Source organism: Lethenteron reissneri, chromosome 42 (genome assembly GCF_015708825.2).
Source record: "Lethenteron reissneri isolate LAM-NWPU_2019-01 chromosome 42, ASM1570882v1, whole genome shotgun sequence".
NCBI lineage: Eukaryota > Metazoa > Chordata > Hyperoartia > Petromyzontiformes > Petromyzontidae > Lethenteron > Lethenteron reissneri.
In genome coordinates this window covers 10,926,905-10,941,188 of record NC_083820.1, presented here as the reverse complement: position 1 = coordinate 10,941,188, position 14,284 = coordinate 10,926,905, and the positions used below count along the sequence as shown (strand labels likewise).

At 49.5% G+C, this 14,284-nt stretch overlaps 1 protein-coding gene across 1 annotated transcript in view; it reads right to left on the bottom strand.

Annotated features, from left to right (window-relative positions):
* Positions 1–931: 931 nt before the first annotated feature.
* The window catches only part of LOC133352938 (delta-type opioid receptor-like), a 30,822-nt gene continuing 17,469 nt past the window's right edge, over positions 932–14,284 (bottom strand). The window contains exon 4 of the mRNA XM_061568944.1: positions 932–13,753. Within this exon, the coding sequence (XP_061424928.1) occupies positions 13,227–13,753 (527 nt within the window). The 3' untranslated portion in view covers positions 932–13,226. The remainder of the gene's footprint in view (positions 13,754–14,284) is intronic.

Sequence of the window (14,284 nt, the reverse complement as noted above, 5' to 3'; positions counted from 1 at the left end):
CCTTGGTCTTGCATTGCTACAATCCGGAAAGCACGCGACTCAATTGCCCCCCCCCCCCCCCATCTCCACAATCGGCATCGTCTCACTTCTTTGGCTGGCACTCAGCCGTCAGTCTTGACAAACAGCTATTATCCCTGCTGAAGCCCACGTTCTTAACAGTCAAAATTATGTCTCGCGTACATGCCACGTGCCCCTGCTATATAAAAAAAAAAACAAAGATGACAGTAAAAGCTGTGGCTGGCAATAAGTTGGGGAATGGAAACTTTTTTTTACATTTCATGGGTGAATAATGCGCACTCCGTTCGAAGCAAATGGGAACGGCTGCGTGGTGCCTGCAATGTAACATCGCTTGGCTTGGCAGGCGACGCACAGTGGCTGCGCGATTCGCAAAGCCCATGATCGTGCGTTGCTCATGAACCACAAGCAGTGCAATACCCTCGCGAAAAGAATGGGAGTGGAACTTACCCCTTAGGTGGCACGCAGCTTTGGGAATAGGCCTTCATTCGGCAGCGGATTGCCCACGACTGATGATGCTGATGCTGCTGCTGCTGCTGATGATGACAATTATATGAAGAAAGAACGAGTTACAAACTGATGTGCAGCCCATTCAGTCGTGCGGTCAACAGATATCGGAGGGCGCACTGTGTGAATTGTGTTCGCGCTGTTGCCCCTTTGGGATGTTTCTCCCCCCCCCCAACCTCGTCTCGTTTATTTTTCCTCCTCGGTCGCTAGGGGAGAAATTGGTTGTCGACGATATTTCGGAAGGACCACGGGGGAAGCGCCGTTTACGAAATCGATCGCGGCTGCACGAGAATATGGGCCCGCCCCACGTGACACGGAGGCCATTGCGACGTACACACGCGCTCTCGTTTATTGTTAGACGAACAACGAACACGTGGCGCATTCCAACAGTCGTTCAAGAAAGAAGCGGGTGGTTTTTTTTTCCAGATCAATGTGAATCATTTTAGCAATTCAACCAAAATATATAAATATATATTGACGTGGCAAACGACAACAGAATGCCCGTGCACATCTCTTGACAAACGCACTTGCCAGAGATGCCCAAAGGTACAACAACAGTTGCAAAACACTGAATGTTTGTTTCCTGGAACACCTATGCTTGATCGTGGGTGTGTACGCACACACATACACAACAACAACAACAACCGCCATTCGCCACTAAGTGGCGGTGACGTCACCATGACGCTTGTGCACCTTGAGGCCACGTGAAGTGTCGAACGCCCGCACACACACACATACACACACACACGCCCAACCAATAAATCCACGAACAGCCAATTCAAAACAAATTATAGAAAGTGTCCCTCAGCTGAAGCAGATCTGTGAAAGCACTTATTTTCCATCGGACGACTTTGAAGATTTGCAACCTCCGAAAGTGAAAGACGGGCGCGTTTTAACGTTTGCCTTTGCCGATGGGCCATCGGTGCCTTCACGGAAATGTTTTTCTTTTTTTCTTTCACGTCGCACACACACAGAGAGAGGGGGGGGGGGTGGCGATCAGAGGGGCGATGAATTGCGACTGCTGGACTCTTCGCCAGCGTCCGTGCATGAGAGACAGTGGCGTCGCGACTCTTTTTGGCTGCCTATCGCGCACAAAGATCGTGGGGGGTCACCGCATCGCAGCGCGTTTGCAGCCGCGCTTCTGCGGCCGTCTGGAACGCTCTTCCTTCCGATATTCGGAAGCCACTGTGGAGCTACGCACTTTCAAATCTTCTAGCTTTGAAACTCGTTTCTTTAGAGCCGCTTTTAGCGTTTAGTTCGCTGTGCTTTCCCCGCAAACTCCAATTATCACGGTTGGCTACGTACGGTGCGAAAGAAGTTCAACGTGCAGTAACATACATCCCGAGGTCCTTCGACTGTCTCTGAGCTTGATATTCAGAAGAGAAGCACAAGAACACAAAAAAGCTCAAAACAGTCGTCAATAACACTGCCCTAATAGGGGGGAAACATCCCGAAAGATAAATAACCGGCCGTGTTCCAGGCAATGGATTTTCTTCACAGCAGAGACGTGAAGCAGGGATCATTGCTCGCAACTTCACCGATTATGTATCGTCCCCTGTTATACATATTGACGAATGTGTTGATTTTTTGTTCTTTCGTATCAATATCGGGAGACTTACATAAGCCGCTCTCACGGCTTGCACAATCACACGCAGTGCAGCCCGGTGGTGGTGTTGCTTCTTCTTCTGTTTCTTCACCTGGGGTGCACGTGATCCCTGGGGGTGCGAGATGCCCTTTCTGGGGGTGCGAGACGTGGCCAGGTTTTGTTTTAGAGGGTAAATAATCGAAGCACGTACGTAAAACTACTTTGTTTCATCAGACCCTATGTGTATATTAACATTATATAATGTTTTTTTCTTTTTACGATTGAAGAATCACTGGTCCAGCCGAACGGATCTCGCTCCCTCGTTATCTCGCTCTGCCGCGCCATCTCAAGCGAGGCTCCCCCCCCCTCCTCCCCGTGAGTGGGAATCTTTATTTAGACCGCAGGAATCCGATGAGCTACTGAAGCTCCCCCTCTTCTCTGACCGTCCAGCGGGACGCTAACGTCCGCCCAGCCGGCGCTCAGCACCCGACAACCGCGACTCCGTGTGGATTTCCATCGCGCACCGATACGCGAGCGCATCTCAACGCGCGGTGCGGAAACAGCGGGGGGGGGGGGGTGCGTTCGGTTCAAGAACGGAGGCGGTAGGGCACAGGCAGAGGAATTTAAAGAGACGTCTTGAACCTAGACTTGAACAGAGGTAGGTTCAGGAGCTGACAATCATGGATGGCTGCGGGGGTGGGAGAGGGAAGATACGGCCGATTGGGGTAGCAGAAGAGAAGGAGTGACCTCCGTTGGATCATCTGCGCTGCTGGGAGATGGACACAATTAACTGCGGGGAGGATGCTGAGAGAAGGCGACAAGAGACGAGAAAGTCAGCGGAGAGATGACTTTAATGCGTTCAGAGGCCACCACTGGGCAGGAGGAACCTAGGAACGGAAGGCTTTGGAGATAATGGGGGACGCCGTTGTTGCAGGCAGGCGGAAGTTACAGGATGGTAGCAAACAATAGCTGCTGACTAGGATCAAGACCTTCCCTCTCCTCCTCTGCCTTTGAGCGCCTCTCCCGTCACGCCACGCCGAGGACGCGGGCGTGTCAGATTTGCACCACGATGGATCTGCCACTTCACAGAAACCCTTAAATGCGCAAGCACAGTGGTGAAACACCGAAGCAGAGATGGCATCTGTTAGATGTGTACTTGGCCAATGCACAGTTAACAAACGCGGCAATTCTAATACAAGTAATCTCCAATATGCACACACGAAAGTAATGTCACATGCATAATAACTCTACCGATAATTCATTTCATCAACAGATCGTAAAGGAAATGTGTTGACATTTGTGCTTGAAGCATGACCATTCACAATACGGCAGATGCAGCATCTTGTTCCAAGCAGGCAATAACGTGGTTATACGGGCACACGGGAACTTAAGTATAACAATTATAATCCTGTGTATTTTCTGTAGCGTTATTCTCCGCAGCAAACTCACAGGGCTTGTGGATAGGCAGGGAACGGTGGGGGAAGTGACGGCCGATATCAAAACGGGTCCAGCTAACCCACGTGTTTTCGGGTCGTACCACGTGTCGTTCGGCACGATGTCCGACGTTTCGCTCCACGTCCTGGGGGCTTCTTCAGGAACCTAATTGAATAGTTCACGTTCCACCTTGATGTACTGTATATCGTATTCGCTGCTGCTGCTGTTGTTGGTTCCTGATGCTAATCAGCTCAGCTCTCTGTCTGCATCAGGGCGCCACGGTGGCTTGGATATGTTAACTACCTCGCCTGGTATACAGGAGGTCGTGGGTTCCATCCCGACCCTGACGCCTGGTGTATATTTGGAGTTTGCGTGTCTCTCTCTTGCTCTCCCCGTGGTCGCGTCGATTTTTATCCGTGTCCTCTGGTGTTTAACCTCCACAATTAGAATCAACGTGCGTTTAGAGTATTTGGCTGCTATAAATGTCCACGTGGTAAGGCATCTCGTTGAGCTCTCATTTGTGACTGCCTGGTCGCTTCTGAAAAAAAGACCTATAAGGCTCAGTGGGCCTAACCTTGTAAAATAACAAAACAAAGTTTAACTAACTTTTTGTATTTTAGTTTATCTGGGAGCCAACTGCGATACCAACAACAGCAGCAGCCAGCGACGCTATATTATTATGGGAGAACGTGAGCTGCTCAGTCCATTTCCTGATGAAGGTCCTAAGCACGTGGAGCGAAACGTCGGACAAACTCTCCGACGTGTTTTGTTTTCCGGTCGTACCGCACGATGTTTCGGCCGAGATGTCCGACCCGACAACACTTGGGGAGAGTTACACAGCACAAACCACGAAACCCCTACACAGTCGTGTGAATACAGCTGTGTTGTGTGTACTTTGGGGAGCGGTAGTGTCGTGGTTATCCCACTGAGCGACGAACCCGGCGACCCGAGTTCGATTTCAAGCTCACAGCCGCCAACACCTAATGGCAATTATCTGAACCGGTCCTGGGCCTCACCGAGGTCAACCCAGCTTCAACAGAGTACCTGGTGCGGTGTGTAAATATCGCCACTGGGGATACAAAGACGGTTATGTGTGGTGCAGGCCACCAACCCCATCGTGTTGCAGCGCCAGTTAACCGATAAGAGCTAACTCACTTTTATACTATTCCATGCCCCAAATTTGTATATATATAAATAGTATGCTCTTTCCATTACATTAAACTTAAAAGTAATTACAAAAAGGGCATTTGCATTTATATTTGACTATGTACAAACGATATTTTTTCTTTATAAAACAAAGCAATGCGTTTCCGACGGGAAAAATATAATTAAGGTGCCAATTGAGAAATCAGAGCAATTTGTTAAACAACTAAATTACCAAAGTGGGAATGGTTGATGAAACATTACTAGCCTGTTGCTAACTTGCATTATTAAAATCTATTGTCATTTTGATCAGGACGTTTCTTTTCATATTCTCTACATATTGCGTGGTGGGCCAATATAGCTTGATAAATGGTGTCATAGAAATTTGGAGAGCAATTTTAAAAGTAAGGAAAATTAGTAATTGGTACCTATTATATGGTGACGACATAGTAGACTTGAATTAATATTTGATTTTCATACAAGTTCTGCAATTGTCTACGTTTTGTTTAGCAAATGAAATATACTTTCTACTACATAACGAATGCTTAAATGACAAATATGCATCAATAATGTATTATACATGTTTACGTCTTAACTTTGTTGATTAAAATGAGCAAAAAAAAGTACACGTGTTATCTGGGGAATTTGCATGAATATGCAACGTTTTTAGGCATGTTCCTGGCAATTAATATCTGGCCTTCAATTATAGCGAGAACAAAGCACATTTGGCTGAGTAATGAACGGTGTAAATTACTATTTTGGCAGTGCATCATAAACATTCCTAGCACGGACCAGGGGATGGCCGATTGCAAGATGTGCAATATTTCTTAGGATTTGAGTCGACTACGTTTAGGGATTGATTTCGTAACGTCTCTCCAGACGACATCGAGAATCGATTCTTCTGGGAAGGGCTCCAACATCTCCGCGACCATGTAGCAAAGCGCCGCTGTTTGTGAGCGTCGTTCGTGCGAAATACAGCACAGCGTCGCATATCCGACTCGGCTGATGTAGGCGAGTTTGTTACAAGGCCAGATACGTGAGCATCTATCCAGAAGTAGGTTACTGGACACACCTAAAAGCGTCAAACACAGGACCATGCTTCTATGTGTGTGAAAATGTCAGATGTGTGAATTTCTGTAGATAAATGACAGATGAAGCACATATAGTCCCCTGGGTGTGGACAGCTCATTGGTCCATGCGAATATGTCACGTGATGGTCGTTTTTGATCGTTATTTTCCTTTGACAGACATCGAAAAATATACCTTTAAGTATAGCTAATTCGGTTATAATGCATTAGGTACTTAAAGCATACCTTTAAAATGCTACACCAATGTGCCAAGGACAAGCCGCGATGGTTAAACACCACAGGTGCCTTCAATGGGCAGAGCGCTCCAGAGAGCGCATTTCTAATTGGACACCAACAACAACCAGAGCGCATCGTCGTAACGAGAAGCTTACAACGGTCTGAGGAGCCGCCTCGATGAGCGTTCACGCGGAGCATGTCAAAATCTAGCCAATCGGAGGCCACCGTTCCCTTCCCGCGAAACTTCTCGGCTCGCGGACGCAAGGCGCCGCACTCATTGGCTGACCCGTGTGCGTGACGTCACAACGCTGTCAATGAAGGGCTTCACATCCGCCTCGCCAATGGCACGACGTTCACGACACAATAACCACATTCATATATTGAGCATATGTCGTTATTTAGACAACAGTAGAAAAAACACCAATATTGTTAATGCCAACTGTTTATCAGCATACACGTTATCTACATGCCCTGTTCCCCTTTACAAAAGCATTCTCTTAATCGAGATGAGGATGAAAATGCCCGCGGTTTGATTCTGGAATTATTTTTCAGTCAAATATTCACGAGTATTCTTAAGCATGAAATAACGAGTCATCTTTACCGCTTCCTTCGCCGCACAGTACAACAGCACCCTCGAAATTCTCGAATAGGAACGTTCTGTAAATCGTGATTAAGATGGCAATCGATCTAACGACACGTGGTGGCGGTGTGCTCGCAGTGTAAACTATTCAACTATTTAAACTTGTTTTCGCCAGGTAAGGTCCACTGAGCTGTGTATAGCTCTTTTTCAGAAGCGACCTGGCCACATATGATAGCTCAGTGAAGTGGCTAATCACGTGAACAATTTTTAGCAGCCAAATACTCTCAACACATGTTTCTAAATGTGGAGGGAAAAACCGGAGGACCATGAGAAAAATCCACGCGACCACAGGGAGATATGATGTGAAAACTCCAAATATACAGGTGTCAGGTCTGGGTTGAAACCTACGACCTCCTGTATACCAGGCAAGGTAGTTAACATCTGGCCACCGTAAGGCACGGCACCCAACATGTCGTCCTTGCATGTCACGTGACCACCACGTTGCACGTACAATGATCTCAGCCTTGCACGCAGTTGCCTGCTGCTGCGATGATGATGGCCTTGTCATTTACAGAAAGTGTTGGAATTGATTTAAAACAAAAACACGTCGATCAAATGTGTAAATGACTAGGAAGTCCCATGTGCAATAAACAACAACAATAATAACAAGGCCGCAAAAATCGTAATCACCATCGATATACATTTTTAGCAAATTTGAACAACTGACAGTTGCTGTGATGCAGCGTTCGGGGACCACAATGCACGGATTCAGGAAATGCCGATGTTTTTTTTAGTGCATACGCACAATGGCTGTGCGCATTTCACACATTTTTTTACGTCTTGTTCGGAACTTAAAAAGCAGCGCCGAGTGGGCGGCGGGGAGGATGGGGGGGGGGGTGCGGAACGTCAAGACCATGATCCAGGGATGAGATTTTCTCAATACTACCATGGTTTTGTGGGAAATCAACAGCGGGGTCAGTTGTTTACAAACATGACCGGTATTTGGCACGAGGACAAGAGTGAACGAGGCCAACAATAGGCGTGTGGCAGCGCTGCAAGTCGTTTTACATCCATCAGAACACACAAAATCCTCAACGCCCGTGTGAAATGTGCATACCTAGCAAAAGCAATCAACATGGAACGGTAGTCTCAGACACATATATAAATATATGCAACCCACCGCAAATAAACCCAACATCCGTAGACACATTCTACGATCCTATGGCAGTATATATTGGAGTATGCATTCAAGTGCATTGAAAGAGGAAACACACGGATCACGTGAATGGGATGGAGCAGGACGTGTCGCTCATGAGGATGATGGGTCAAGATGAATAACGGAGTGGCAGCCGATAATGAATTAAAATGCGTCCGAAGAGGGCATCTGCCAAGGAGATGGAGCCTTGGGTTCAGCTTGTCTGCAGATAACAGAGCATTTTAACAAATGCAACCTTAATAACAAAAACGTATGCCTCTGTTAAATGGAAAAAATAATAATAAAAAATTAAACCGACAGTGGAGCATACTCACACATCAAAAATAATCCACTGGTCGCGAATGCCGCTTTATTATAGTCTGGGCATGAGTGGTGACGCCGTGGTTAGCGCACTACTTTATGAACCCAGAAATCGGAGTTTGATTCCCAACCGTGGTTAGTAAAATCTGAATTGGTCCTGGGCAACCAACCTTCAGCCTCACTGACCAGCGTGATGAAACAACTCCCATGAGCGACACTTGCGTGGGCTGGCCTTCATCCAGCAGCGGATGGACGAAGGGCGGTAACTGTCTGACGCTTCACATTTGTGAGGATATATACCACGAATATTTTGCTGCGTCAGTGGTAAATGTGAACGTGTTTTTAGCGTGTTGTCACCCGCCCGGTGTGTATATATATTACTGTCATTGCCGTGGACGGGTATTAGCGCTCTTCACGTTGCCCGCGAATGTTCACTCTCGTTCACAGTGAACGCTTACACCATCGTACAACGCGATTGCGTAACCTGCATCTGTAGAGCAGTGGCCGCAGACACGTGGCGTATTTAAAAACGACACGAATGTGGATTCATTCCCATCGCAACCAAAAAAGTAAAAAAAAAATATTTTTGCCGTTGCCACGGTTATTTTTTGTTTTTTTGTAAAAAAATCCCGGCGGTGCGTGGGGCTGCTACAAATGCACGCGGAAGGGTCCCGCAGGTTGGGAGAGAGAGGGCCCTCTGATTAATAGGCTTGCCACTCGACGGTGACGTTATGATTTATTGTACAGGCGCTTATTGTACGGCGCGCGTATCGTCCGTCGTTACAAAATACCGTTACGCTGCGCTTCGCGTTTTTTATTTGTCTCAAGCAATGAATTTGCTGCTGAAATATTTAAGGCAATAACAAAATCAACAAATAATATTGTGAACAAAACTCTTTAGTATTACCCATTATAAATTAGAGTACCGGACAGGATGGAAGTTACATGCCATCATTTGTGTTTCAATCATTTTTTGCATTATTGGCAGCATGTGCGTTATAAGCATTATAGATGGCATCGATTTAAAAGACTGACAGAAAGCTGATGTTGAGTGAAAAGCAGTTGAAAACCTTTAAATAATCTTACTCGTGCAGCAAACCACGAAAATAATAACATTTCAATCAGATTTACAATTATAAAGTGATAGTTGTCAAACCGTGTTATTGAGATATTGTATCATGCTGCTGAAATGATATCGTGGTGACCCTGCTGATGGTCCCAAGTTCCAACAGCCCTTTTGTGTTTTGGGCAGCCTCAAGGTTTATCCAGGAGTGTGCCACCTGTCAGAGCAAAGCATCGTCAAGGTCACGAGCATTTCCGTAACGACGACTTCGCCGGATTTTCACGGTTTCGCCGTGCAGCTCTGCCACGTGTTTTCGGTGTCTGAAAAATCTGCCAGCTCGTGGAACGAAACGTCGGACATCATGGTGCGACCCGAAATCACTGTGGAGAGCCGTACGGCGCAACCGTGAACACCTACTCGGTAGTTTTAAGATGTTTTACCTCTAGCGGCAACCGTCGCAAGTTATGCATCGGCAAAACACGGCACCTCGTTCAATCTACGGAAACGCATAGGTCAGCGAAGTACGACTAACGGCGATCACCGTATGGAAATAAAAAAAAACTGTTCCAGTTGAAAATGTCAACCTTGCTGCTCGCGACGCTGCGGAGCAGACGCGATCAAGCACGAGTGCAGCATCCACTCCCACTCACGGAGTCAAATTAAATCCCAAGGTCCTGCCCGACACAGTGGATCGACGTGCATGGAGCCAAAAGTTTCAAAGTGCCCACAGTGCCAACTATTCAAACCCGAAGAAGCTCCCAGCAAATGGGAGCGAAACGACGGACACCGTGCCGAACGACGCGCGGAGCGACCCTCAAACAGACATCGGGAGGACACAACCGCAAACAGCGACCGTCGGACAAACCATACAACGCTCATCGGTTTCCCACCACGAGAGGAGGGTGCTCTTAAAAAAGTACACGACGACACTCAATCCGTCTAATCGCTAATAATAACAATCGTAATAACTGTGCCGATGGGAACAATCGTTGCTCAGTGAAGACACGGTAACGTGTTCTTTATCCTTCTCCTAAACGAGTCGCGAGGGAGCCACCGTCGCTGGCTCATGGCCGCTGCCTCCCTCCTGTCCGTGGCGCTCAGAAGGAATCAGCGGCAGCTCCCGGGGGGGAGGGGGGGGCGAAGCGACCAATCATTCGCTCCGTTTAAAGCACCTCCGTCAAAACCCGCTGGCTTTATTCCATGCACTTAGATCGATTGGGTTTTTTTTTCTCTTACACGACTTGGAAACTTAAAAAGAGCAAGTGGTGAAGGTGCAGCTGTTGGCGCTGCTGGTGGAAGGGACTCACCACCAGTGGGATCTCTGGATGGCCCACCCTCACTCGAGGCTACTTTGGCCTACTCTTTCACATTGGCCAGATGTCGTTAGGAGAGGTGTGCGCAGCCACACTTTACCACACCACCAGACAAGACTTGCCGATCCACTAACTGTTGGTATTATAATATTTATTTATACTGCAGGAATCCGATGAGAGGAATCCGATGAGCGACAAAGCTTTTCTGCACAGATGACCAGTAGGGTTGACGGAGGTGACGGAGGAGATTAAGAAACTTGCCTCATTATTTCCGAGGAATAGAATTGAGCCGGCGGACCGAAGGATTGCGAGTGCAACCACGACCTCGTGGCAGCGCCAGGTGGTGGGCGAAAATATACACAGCCCCCTACACAGAGGGCCATTACTTTTTTTTTTATAGATTTTAAGTGATAATTTTAATAAGTAGGCGGCCAAGACGGCCGAACAAATCGCTCAACTGCGATGCTCACAGCCCACCGTGCTGGCGCGCGTCGGGTTAGAGCCAAGTCACAAAAAAGTGAATCACAAAGCGAACATCGCCAAATTGGCAAAAGGGAATCACCGCGCTCCATTGCCAGCGCAAGCAGCAGCAGCCACAACGACGTGCATCATCGGCGTCGTCGGCATCATCGGCGTCATCATCATCATCGTCGCCGTCATCATCATCATCATCGTCGCCGTCATCATCATCATCATCGTCGGCATCATCGTCGTCAGCAGTGCTCACTCAGCGCGCTCGCAGGGGCCGTGTCGGCACTTCGATCGTGCTCGTTGTTGACAAAGCGTTCGAATCAGATTGCCGCTCGATATTTGTTTCTTATTCTGAGATCTAGAACGAAAAGTGTGCGCGATCCAGATAGGCGGCCGCTATGTGCCCCCTGTCAAATCTTCACGATCGCGGCCGAGGGGCGAGATGGGGGTGCCATTGGTAACAGTCCCATGTTTTCAAGCTGCTTTGGAAACTCGGTAGGACATCGCCGGGGCTCAAGCAAAGCGGCCGTGCATTGATTTCGTGTCACCCGCGGCCACGGCAGTCCACCTGACCGCCACCACCACCGCCGTTGACGGCCATGCGGCGGTGGATGGCGACTCCGTCGCACGTGGTCATTCCTCGCTGGCTTTAGAGTGACCGGCGGTGTCACAAGCACGGCAGGAACACAGGCCCATCGCGTCAGACGTGACGCCCAAGCCGTCGCGGCCAGTTGTACACTTCAACTCGTTTGTGGAGCGCCTTGACGCAGTCCGTTGGGGGCGTTCCGTCAGTCGAGGTCTTTAGGGCGATTCTGAAAAGACGTCAATCTTCTCTTGCGTATCCGCCTTGGGCGGGGTTGTTTTTCTCTCAGTTTTAACGTTAAAAGTTGTTTTTCTTTTTACTCGGATTGTGTTGTAAAGCACGCTGAGGCCTTGTGTGAATGGCGCTATATATATGTAAAAACTCGAGTTTTACTTACTTACAAATCTTGAAGGTTCCTCGCTCGGAGCGCTCGTCGTTTGTCACGGGAAACGGCGGAGAGGGCAGATCCGATGCGGGCGGCGCACGTGAAGAGCCGTGCAGGAGCAGGAGCTCACGGCGGCATTGTGGCGCGTGGCAAACATTCGTGACGGATTCGACGTTGAACTGAAGCGGCATTTGAGTCGGTCTCTTTGAGAGAAGCGTCACCCTTATCGATCGCGGGAGATTTCAAAGAGCTCGCGACTGCGGTTTGAAAGGAGGGTGTGGGGAAGTAATTGGCGGGTTAATATGCGAAGCGATGTTTCCATTCTTGAAGTGCATCGTCAGTCATGGAGCCGCGTTTGAGACTTTGATTAATTACGTTGTTCGCCTGATGGGAAAAGGAGGAATAATTTGTGCAGCTCCGCTTCGTGTCCTCCTCCTCCTCCTCCTCCTCCAGGCTCCCTTGCGACCCCCCCTCCCCCCCCGGCCTTTAACCTCTTCGCAATTCTCAATCGCACGACCCCGCTAGCCGCCTCTGATTTCAAATCAATCGCCGCGATCTCCACCTTTGTCCCTCGTAATTTTGTAAATAGCGCGAGCGCGACCCTTCAGCACAGCCCCATGTGCTGTTGGTAAAAAGAAAAATCCATACATGGCTGATGAATTGTGGAGGGGGGGGGGGGGGAGGGCAAAGCCGAGGGAGACAAGTGGTGAAAGATTTAAAAAGAGAGGAGAGGAAGGGAGGTGCTGGGATGGTTCTTAGGTGAGAGCCACTGAGCTGGTATCCGATTAGATTCTAGATTTAAATCCAGGTTTGCAGACGCCGTCATTAGACCGGGTTCTCAAGGTTCTAGTGAGTTGATGGTCTCAGCCGGGTCACTGACAACTCGCTCGTAAAATTTTGATACCACAGAAAGAAAGAAAGACATCTTCTTGTCACGCGATGATCGTTACAGTCATTTGCAGCGTGGGCGCGAAAGTGCCGACCCTCTAACACGTGAACCAGAGGTCAGCTCGAACGGATCTCAGAGAAATTTCCGTGATATCTGCTTCCGCGGGGCCATTTCCCAACACGGAGGATCTCGCCGCTCCGCCAGAGATCTGAACGGTTTCTTGATCTCACGTTCTGACGGCCACAGCACAACTGAAAGCAATGAAAGCACGCCACGTTAGAGCACGCAAGCGGAGTGACGCTGCCCCTGTGCGCTCCGGGCAGCCCCGCCACCATCACCACCACCGCCGCTGGCACTCGAGGGCACCGCCCCGGGGCCGGGAACGCCGGGCCCAGGCCGCTCCGGCCCTGCCGGCAGGGGGGACAGCTCCACGACTAGTCAGGTCTGCGCCGTGCTCTGCTCCTCCTGCGGGGACGGCGGCTGGCGGCGCGCCAGGCTCATGACGCGCGTCGTGGTGCCGATCTTGAGCTTGCACAGCGGCGGCACGGAGCAGAACTCGCGGAAGCAGCGCTTGAAGTTCTCGTCGAGGAAGGCGTAGAGCACGGGGTTGAGGCAGCTGTTGGCGTAGCCGAGCGCGATGCAGAAGTGCCAGCTGGCGCGCACCGTCGGCGAGTCCGCGATGGACACGAGCGCACGCAGGATCACGTAGATGTGGATGGGCGTCCAGCACACGATGAAGACGGCCACGACGATGAGCACCATGCGCGTGATGCGGCGCAGGTTGCGGTCCTTCTCCTTGGAGCCCGACAGCATCCGCACGCTGCGCAGCCGCAGGATCATGAGGCCGTAGCACACGGTGATGATGCACACGGGCACGATGTAGGCGAAGACGAACACGCAGATCTTCAGCAGGTTGTCCCAGTACCAGTGCGGGCGCGGGAACTGGACGACGCAGTCGAGGTCGCCTGCGACGACGGGAGGGAGGGAGGAAGGAAGGAAGAGAGGGAGGGACAAAACAAATCTCACGGAATTGTAACCGATGATGTTCGTAATGGACTTCTTGCCTTGGGAATCTGAGATGATTAAACGAGTGCGTGTGCATGTGTGTGTGACAAGGAGGCTGATTGGCGATGAAATGGTTCTGCGTCGTATATCAAAGCGCCCGTTGTTGACCGCGTGAAAAGCCACCGGCTGCGTAAATTTGCGGCGAGAAATGAAACATGTGGCGACAGACTGAGTAGAATCAAACAAAAGAATTTGCAAGGTGAAATGCGGCCAGCGCCTCCAACCCAATCCCATTCTTAGACAGGGGTCACCGGGGTTTGAGAATAAAACACGGGATGTGGGCGGCTGGCTCGGGAAGAGTTCGAGGTTCGAGTTGCCAACCGCTGAGATCCTGGATTCCTATTCGGGCATCCGTCCGGTTGTTGCAATCGAGTTCTCAAGTCCAGTGAGTTGATTGCGTCACAGCCCGATCAGCAATGACTTCCAAAATA